The 9,690-nt window shown below is 44.0% G+C and overlaps 1 protein-coding gene across 3 annotated transcripts; it reads left to right on the top strand.

The window, feature by feature from the left end:
- Positions 1-5,474: 5,474 nt before the first annotated feature.
- On the top strand, positions 5,475-8,856 carry LOC109210563 (transcription factor UNE10-like). 3 transcript variants are annotated; one of them, XM_019373989.1, is made up of 6 exons: positions 5,475-5,658; positions 6,153-6,651; positions 6,952-7,041; positions 7,146-7,211; positions 7,307-7,765; positions 8,559-8,856. In XM_019373989.1, the coding sequence occupies exons 1-6, from the start codon at positions 5,528-5,530 to the stop codon at positions 8,685-8,687; spliced, it is 1,374 nt and encodes a 457-aa protein (XP_019229534.1). In that variant the 5' UTR covers positions 5,475-5,527; the 3' UTR covers positions 8,688-8,856. The 3 variants fall into 3 exon arrangements, with proteins under 3 accessions (XP_019229534.1, XP_019229535.1, XP_019229536.1); XM_019373990.1 differs by having other exon boundaries at positions 6,955-7,041; XM_019373991.1 differs by lacking the exon at positions 5,475-5,658 and adding an exon at positions 5,669-5,882.
- The last annotated feature ends 834 nt before the right edge of the window (positions 8,857-9,690 follow it).

Consider the following 9,690-nt stretch of genomic DNA (forward strand, 5'->3'; position numbering starts at 1 on the left):
CGGTCCCTACCAGCGGGATGAGGAAAGGTACGATTTCTATTAGTTTTAACTGACTATTTTTCCAAGTGGGTGGAAGCAGGAGCGTACGCCCAAATACGCGAACAGGAAGTGATCGCCTTCATATAGAAAAATATCATATGCCGCTTCGGCATCCCCAAAGAAATCAGTTATGACAACGGACGACAGTTCATCGGTCAAAAAACAACCGAATTCTTCGAGAAATGGCGCATCAAGAGGATACTCTCCATGCCATATCACCCTGCCGCCAACGGCCAAGTGGAATCCTCCAACAAAACAATATTAAACATACTAAAGAAGAAACTCGAGGACGCCAAAGGGCTATGGCCCGAGCTGCTACCCGAAGTGTTGTGGGCACACAGGACCACACCCAAATCCAGTACGGGGGAAACACCGTACTCGCTGGTCTACGGAACCGATGCGGTCATACCCGTCGAGGTCGGCGAACCAAGCCTAAGATATTCACACACCAGTGGAACAGAAAACGACACAAACAGGCTCCAAGACCTCGACGAAGCTGAGGAAAGGAGAGAAATGGCCCATATCAGAATGGTGGCCCAAAAGCAACAAGTCGAAAGATACTACAACAAGAGGGCCAAAATAAGACCACTCAAGGTGTGAGACTATGTCCTTAAAGCCAAGACATTGTCATCCAAAGACCCAAGTGAAGGGAAACTGGGCACCAACTGGGAAGGACCCTACAAAATCACAGCAGTAGCCGGCAAAGGCGCATTCCAGTTGGAAACAATGGAAGGGAAAACACTCCAAAACAACTGGAACGTTACTCACCTTAAGTATTTCCACTTCTGAAAGGCGTCTCCCGAGTCGTACTCTTTTTCCCTTACCCGAGTTTTGTCCCAATTGGGTTTTCTCGGGGAGGTTTTTAACGAGGCGGCAGAGGGGACACTTGGAGATACTTGCGAAACAAGTTTATCATATCAACCTCTCCTTACGACCTCCAGGCCGACATGATAAAGGACTGGACTAGCTTGATCTCCAATGTATGAAAGGCTACGGCCATCTCCAATGTATGAAAGGCTACGACCATCTCCAATGTATGAAAGGCTAAGGCCATCAGTTATATTATGGCTAAGGCCATCGCCGCCAACGGTCGACCTAGATTCGACTACGGTGAGTAAACGACTCGACGACAGTCGAAGTCGCCTACATGGCTAAGGCCATCAGTTATATTATGGCTAAGGTCATCGCCGCCAACGGTCGACCTAGATTCGACTACGGTGAGTAAACGACTCGAGGACAGTCGAAGTCACCTACATGGCTAAGGCCATCAGTTATATTATGGCTAAGGCCATCGCCGCCAACGGTCGACCTAGATTCGACTACGGTGAGTAAACGACTCGACGACAGTCGAAGTCGCCTACATGGCTAAGGCCATCAATTATATTAGGGCTAAGGCCATAAATTATGGCTAAGGCCATCGCCGCCAACGGTCGACCTAGATTCGACTACGGTGAGTAAACGACTCGACAACAGTCGAAGTTACGAGCATGGCTAAGGCCATCAACGATATTATGGCTAAGGCCATCGCCGCCAACGGTCGACCTAGGTTCGACTACGGTGGGTAAAACGACCCGACGACAGTCGAAGTTACGCACATGGCTAAGGCCATCAACAATATTAAAGGCCAAAAATAAAAGGTGCAGAAAGAAAAGAATAACAGCAAAAGTATAACTTCCATTATCATCCAAAAATACATGTACAAAAGGACCTATTTACGTCTCCAAATACAGCGAAACAAAATGAATACAAGTCCTAAGGGGCTTCGCCATTCTGTTTACCGCCTCCCGTCGGATCGCCATCCCGTCCATCGCCGTCCTCGGTCTGATAGGCCGCAGAGATCCAAGAGCCGGATTCTAGACGGTTGACGTCTTCGGAGTTATAGCCCGCTCGGTCTGGGGAATCAGAATTATACCCACAAGTTTCACGGGCGACACGGACTATGCGCCGTTGCTCCTGAACCTCTGCCTCAGTAGCTCGACCCGCAGCTAAGAACTCCTCGAATACGACCAATCTGGCCTCGGCGTACACCCACATGTCATGCGCCTCACGATGCGCATCCTCATCAGGCCTTGGTGCAGCAGTCCGTTTGAGGACTTCAATCTCAGCCGCCTTGGCATCGAGTTCGGCGGTCATAGCGGCAACCTTAACCCGCAAATCAGCAGCTTCCGCCGCTACCCCACGGCCAACCTCCAACTCTTCTTCCTTAGACTGGAGAAGAGTCTCCAGCTCAATGTTCCGAGCCAGGGCGGTCATCAGCTGCTCGTCGATCTGCTCCAACTCGGCCACCCTCCGCTTCAGCTGGGCCTCCGACTGCTCCAAACCCTCACGGAAAACCCGAAATTCCGGGTCCTGTTTGAGTAGGTCCGCCAGCGCCTGATGCTTGACACGGCACCGCCGATATTTCTTTACCACCTTGTTAAAGGTAGCTGCCTTCCTTTGCGCTCGCCGCCCCCTCTCTATCTCCAATATGAGAGTCTCAAAAAAAAAGGAAAAGGAAGAAAGGCAAGTCAGTATGCATCAAAGTTTACTTTACGGTACATGAAGAAAATCGAAAAATACCTGCAAGGCCGCGCCGGCAACCCTCTGGGATAGTTCCCCGTCGCTAACCCCTTGTAATGTTTCACGCTCAGCGGCCGCACATAGCAGGGTCATATCCGTTGCGGCCTGCTCGCTGTGTTGCAACAGGTTATACCCTCCTGGGATCAGAATTCGGCGGTCGGATCTACCTGCCGTCATCTCTACACGGGCCGAACCCCGCATTAACGCATCTACATCCGCCTGGGCGGCCTTACGGCCCACCCTCTCGGTATCATCACCTGCTTCTCCAACGACAGCCGACGAGCCGCTCTCCGGAATGCGTGGTGGGCTGGCGTCGAGAACCGCCCCCCCTTGGGGAGCCAACCTCCCGGAATGGATGGCATCTGCCATAAAAACTAGCCTTGACTCCGGATGGGGCTCGCTCGCCCCCTCGTCTTCTGAGGCTATCCCCTTGCCGGTTATCAACCGACGTCTTGTCCTTTCTGGCGGCTCCTCGCTCTCAGAAGTCTTCTCCACAGCCCGTGGGGATGGCATTGAAGGAGTCGCTCCCCTCGTGGATGCCGCCAGGGGCAGCGGTTGAGGGACCTCCGCAGCGCCCTCGCTAGGCGAACCACAGGGTATGTATCCGTCTTAGGAATCAGTCCCCGCCCCAGGTAAGGTGACGACGTTCTTTTTCTTCTTCTTAGGAGCGCTCCGACCTGCCAACACGAATAAGTCAGGAAATGAGAACGTAGGAAATTCCCAAATCGTAGCCAAAGAATTACCTGACAGGCCATACTATTGAAAAAATGCAGCCCAGGTACGGCATTCCTCCGCATAAGGTATTATTCTTTCCACCCATGATTTAATGTCATCAATGAACTGGGGTGGAGAAGCCCTCGCTGCGAATAAAAAAAAAGAGGGAGAGAAAAGAAAAGAAATCACAATGGCCGTATGGTCAAAAGCGCAAGCAGTCTTGAATTCTACGAGTAGAAATACTTACGTTATGGATTCCATCTTTCCGGGAACCCTTCGGGATTCGACACTAGGTGCTCCGTCCTGATGTAGAAATATTTACGCCAAAAGCGGCGGTTGGGCTTATCATCGGCTTTAACAACCAATCCCCTTGTGCCACGACCTTTCAACTGCAGCATGGTACCCCTCAGGTAACCAGGGCTGAATAACTGTAAGAGGTGGTGGACCGAGACGCTGCACTCAGCCCTGGCCGCATAAGTGGTCATAATACGGCACACCTTCAAGGTGTAAGGAGTGAGCTGGGTCGGACACACATTATAAAAACGGCAAAGCTCCTCCATCAGAGGGTAGATTGGAAGATTGTAACCAATCAAGAACGGTACTCGTAGAATGTGCAATACCCAGGCCGGTGCACATTGGCATAGTCCGTCCCGGCCGAAACCATTTCCACGTGGTCCGGAATATGGTACGTCTCTCGCAGATCATCTAAATGGGATTGTTATAAAACGCTGTGCTCCCAGGGAAGGTCCGGGCTTTTAGTTGGAAAATCCCTGCGGACATGCATCTCCTTCGGAAGGACGTTGTCTACGCTGAGAGGAACAAGGGCCTTCTCCGCCTTTTCCCCTTCACCGCCGGAAGACGGCGGAACCCTAGACGGGGCATTATCTTTGGCCTTTTTGCTACTCTGTCCACGTTTTGTCATGATTGTACTGCGTAAGAAATGAAGCACTGACGATAGGAAGTGTGGTTTCAACAGAAGTGGGAGACTCCCTCACGAAATAACGGTTACAGGAAAGAAAGGCAAAGAAGTATATCAGAAAATGCTTTCCGAAGGCTTGAATGTGGAATCAAATCGAACCTCTCTCTTACTTATAGGGATAAGTTGCGCAGGGATCGAAGAGTCATGATTCAAAATGTACGCCGGAAACCAAAATGTCACATCATCCTCTGAACCGCCTCGGGGGCAAATATAATAATGATGCATACAGGCGATGACGTCATTCCAAAAAGGAAGCTGCGCGTCAGTGGCTCAACAACGTCATATATTTCACTTCATTCATATTGCCGCCCCGGGTCGAGGTCAAATTCTCCTAAGCCGAGGTTCACATTTCCGCCCATCAAAGACGCCCACCGAATGTGTCTCCAACGAGCGGAGGGACTAACTGTATAGGGTCAAATTTGACCCTCAGCATCTCTACGCCAGTGGGTACGCCCAGTGAGTGTACGCCAACTAACGTAGCGAGTACGACCCGGCCGTGGGGACAAAAGCGACATCGTTTAGGACTCAGTGTCTTCACTAGGGAGACGTTACCTGTCTTTATAACTTTTTGATTCTTTCGAGGAAGGTCTCTTATTATATAAAGGAGACCCTCGCATTGTAAAAGGGGGCATCTGATCTAATACAACTCTCTCATTTTTCTGGCTTTCTCTCTCTATCTCTACTTCAAACGAACGTATCTTATTGAGTTCATACTGTCTCTTTGCAATACTAGATCTACAACAATATTATCATCTTTGCATCTCTAGGATTATTATATTTGATTACAATTTACCCTTTTCCTATTTTTGATTGTTTTTTAGCTTACAAAGTGTATTGTTAACTTTTGAGCCAAACAGTTTTAACTATCCCACATTGGATGTAGGATAATCCCAGGATTACAATCCTGCAATTATTTACCCCTGGATATCCCAGATTGGAACCAAACGACCCCCGAAAGAACTACACAATTGTTACCTAGATCATATATAGACAGATAGGAAGAGTATTGAGAAAGAAGCCAAAACATATCCTTTTGAAATCCAGGCTTTCTTGCTATGTCACAAGTTGTGTACTGTTCAGTAATTATTCAGCTGAATGTGACAATCCAAAAGGGGACCAGAAAGCAAGATTTTTTTTTAATAGTATTATATAAGAGACAGAGAAGCCAAACTTAACTGAAGCCCAAAATTCATTCTTGCACAGGGAAGAAGAATAGAGTCAATCAAAGGCATAATCATGAGTCATTGTACGGTACCAACTTGGAATCCAAGGCATCAAAGACAAGAACAAACAGTAGAAGCAGAAGAGGCTAACCAATACCCTCACGTGCATAATCAGCAGAATCAGATTAATCATTTTATGCCCATGTACTATATATGCTCCCTTAATTACCCTTCAATTCTTAGAACAGTTTTCTTGAGCCCCTTTTCTAGTTTTTTTCTTCCTTTCAAGTTCACTCTCTGATCATAACCAGATTTTCCAGTTCAGTGAATTCAGTAGCCAAAAAAAAAAAAAAAAAAAAAAAAACTGGAACTACGTACAACTTGGACAAGTTTGTGCTGCTTTCAATTCATCCTTCATTACTGGTCCAGTACGTATTATAGGTCACAAGTTCAATCCGTCGAAGCAGACACTAATACTTAATTGCATTAAAGTTAGTTGTTCACATCACACCCCTTGGGATGTGGCCCTTCCCCGGATTCCCGTGTAAACGCTGGATGCTTTGTGCCCCGAATTGCCATTTATTCTTTCCTTGATTTACATGTAGTGTGCTTGGGAAAACATTCGTGAATATTCCTAGCAATATTATTAGATCCTCCTGATGATTAAATATATGTTTAATATAAGTAAAAAATTGCAGGTCCAAGTGCGAAAAAGTTGCAGAGCTGACATGGGAAAACCGACAGATAGGAATGCATGGAGTTGGGGGCATCCTCTCCATGTCGGAAACAAAACCAACAACATTGGGAAGAGCCGGTGATACATTAGAGTCCATCGTGCATCAAGCAACATACCACGGGCAAAATCAGACTTCAATTCAAAATTATGACCAAAATCAGAATCTGAAAATCGGGATGTGTGTAGGAAAATGGGGCGAGAGTTCGCAACATCAAATGGCGCCTGGAGCAACAGTGTTGGCTAAAAAGAGGATGAGATCAGAATCTGAACCCCAATATTTTGGAAAATTAGTAGGAGAAGATGAGTATGCAGAACGTAGCGCATGTGCAAGTGCCAGCGCAACGTTCTGCAGGGAGAATGATACCACTATGGTGACATGGCCTTCATTTGATGAATCTTCTCGTAGTATTAAATCCAAAACCACTTGTGACGAGGATTCTGCTTGTCATGATGGTGGCTCGGTAAGCAAATTCTACTAACATCTTCTTGTACCATATTAATATATCTACCTTTAGAGAGAATATCAGGGGCGGAGCTAGTAGCCCGGATACGTGTTTGGCCGAACCCAATAACTTTTGTTCTAACAATGTAATTGAATTAAGAAATTCATTAAACATAAAAAAAAAATTAAGTTTAAAACCCAGTTATGAACACTTGAAGTCGCCGTTCTAAAATTCCGAAGCCATAAAATTAAAATCCTGGATCCACTTCAGGAGGAATATGTCATGTAAATCTGATTGCAAATCGAATTTCGCTTGTAGCAGGAAAACAAGGAGGAAGAACATGAAACAAAAAGATCCAACTCATCAAGACGCAGCCGAGCAGCAGTTGTTCATAACCAGTCAGAGCGGGTATATACACACTATTTACTCTGCCTAATTATAGGTCTTACATGAACATATGTGTAGCTACGTGCTAATAGCATATTGTTGTGTTGTTTTATTGTCTGGTACAGAGACGTCGAGATAGAATTAACCAAAAGATGAAAGCTCTGCAGCGGTTGGTACCAAATGCAAGTAAGGTGCGTTATATATATAGTCACATAAATAACAGTAGTGAATATTAAATTGAGCCCAGCTGCCCAAATTTTGATGCAACTAATGTTGAATTCTGCAGACAGATAAAGCATCAATGCTTGATGAGGTAATAAACTACTTAAAGCAGCTACAGGCACAAGTTCAGTTGATGAGCAGTGTAAGAAACATGGCGCCGCAAATGATGATGCCGCTCGGAATGCATCAACATATTCAGATGTCATTACTAGCAAGAATGGGCATGGGCGTTGGTCTTGGCATGGGCATGGGAATGTTTGACATGACTGCTTTAGCTCGCGCTGCTGCTGCTCCTCCTCATCAGTCTCTTACAACGCATCCCCTCATTCATACAAATCCGATCGCCACTACTCCCACTAATCCATTCATCCCATCAGCCTTCGCCATGCCTGCAGCCCCAGCTATTCCTTCCGCCGCACAAGCTAATACTGTCGGCAGGGTGACAACTGCTGTTACACCGGCCACCACTACTACCTCCAACTCTGCCCCTTTTACTGACCCCTATAGCGCATTTCTAACGCAAGTAAGCAGTTTAATTACTCCTTGATTGTTATTGTTAATTAGTAGATCAAGCTAAGTAATTAGAAGATGATCAATATATGTTGAGACACAGTATAAATCAAAATTAATAGTGTGTTCTCACTAATAATTTAAGAGCCCGTTTGGCCATAAGAAATTTTTACTTTTTTTTTCCAGAAATTTTTTTTTTTTCGAAATCAGTGTTCGACCATGAAAATTTCAATTTTCACTTAAGTTGAATTTCAGAATTTTGAAAAACTCCAAAATAATATTTTTAAAATTTTCACTTCAAATCACTCACAAAAATTCAAAAACAGCTCCAAATTATATTCATGTCCAAACACAACTCTAACTTTCAAATACCAATTTCACTTTTAAGTTTTTGGACGAGATATTTTCTACAAAGGTGGTTAACTATTAGCATATACAAGAATGTTATCGTGATTGAACAGAAAATAACATGTTTGGCCCATGAAAAAGGCTCAGACCCGCATGGGGGCATATTGAGACATATTATATAATTTTAAAAAAAAAAGAGGCAGCGCTCGATGCACTAAGCTCTCGCTATGCACGGGGTTCGGAGAAGGGCTGTACCACAAAGGTCTATAAAAACTTAATATTATATAATTAAGTACTCCCTTATTAGACGTGAGATCTTTCTAACAACTTATATAAGCTTTTAATTAGATGGAATGTTCACAAAATTAACATAGTTTTTATATTCTAGTTTTGAGAAGATTTTATAGTGATTTACAATCTTTGTTTTACGTTTTATTTTATGGTTACGATGTCGACAGTCAATGGACATGGAGTACTTCAACAACATGGCAGCTTTGTATCGGCAGCAAGCTAATAATCACTCTACGCAAACAACAGGCAGCAAACTGAACCAGGGAAATCTCAATATCCAAGGCCAAAGGGAATAGAATATGACTGTTTATGTTATTTTATGAAATGAACTTCTTATCTGTGGCTATTAGATGACAATATATTGCTCATCGAATATCTTTCTAGAGTGATATGTGCAATTGTATAAACTTTGTATTTAGTCAAATATAAATGGTTGTTTAATGTACGTATGTGTAACAATTTCAATATTCTACCATTTAAGAAAAATTCTTACCTTTGTCATCGATCAATATTCTCGGTCATCTGAAATGAACAGAGCTTTAAAAATAATATTTCTATCTGTTTCATTTTATATGACGGTGTTTGACTAGATACAAAATTTGAGGAATAATAGATATTTTTGGCACATACCAAAAGTATCTTTAATTTAGAACTTGTGGGCTTATTCCGAAAAATTATCAGCAAAATACCACTGATCACGCCCAACTATACCTTATAAAAAGGACAAAGCGGTCGTTGCAAATATAATCCGGGTATTTAGCCGAGAGTCGAATCCCACAGGGAATTAACCTACCAATTACTTTTGTCAGACTCACTGAATTCTCCGTAATCAACTTCCCAGATATTTTGAATAACACTTGGTGATATTTCTACCGACTATAACTGAATAAAATTAAGTAAACTAAAAGCTAACTATGACTGAGTTGTAAACAAATAAGAGAAGGATCTAAGGTTGTGATTTCCCCTATTGATGGAATCCCTTCCTGTTATGTTTCGTATAAATTTGCCTAATCGTCTCTATCGATCATGAGCACTCTTATTACCGTAAATCTCTCCCGAGTAATTACGATAATTTACTAGACGCACTCTCCCGCGTTACGCTAGCTGGCTTTTATTACAGCACCCAATTTACTAGATCGCACCCAAGGTTTCGTTATCCCTAATCCCACTTTTAAACCCTCGGTTATTGATTCCTCATATACTTTGGGAGTGGTGTAGTTCAACAACTACCTAAATATGCACTCTCTTCCAAGTAATACGTATTAAATAGGCACAGCTAATTGAGGATCCTATCAATTA

Source organism: Nicotiana attenuata, unplaced genomic scaffold (genome assembly GCF_001879085.1).
Source record: "Nicotiana attenuata strain UT unplaced genomic scaffold, NIATTr2, whole genome shotgun sequence".
Lineage (NCBI taxonomy): Eukaryota > Viridiplantae > Streptophyta > Magnoliopsida > Solanales > Solanaceae > Nicotiana > Nicotiana attenuata.

What these genes read in the sequence shown, in the direction of transcription:
- LOC109210563 (XM_019373989.1), top strand. Translation starts at nt 5,528, where the DNA reads ATGAGTCATTGTACGGTACCAACTTGGAATCCAAGGCATCAAAGACAA. An exon ending in ATTAATCATTTTATGCCCAT is followed by an intron (nt 5,659 to 6,152) that starts GTACTATATATG and finishes AAAAAATTGCAG; the next exon opens with GTCCAAGTGCGAAAAAGTTG. An exon ending in ATAGCGCATTTCTAACGCAA is followed by an intron (nt 7,766 to 8,558) that starts GTAAGCAGTTTA and finishes CGATGTCGACAG; the next exon opens with TCAATGGACATGGAGTACTT.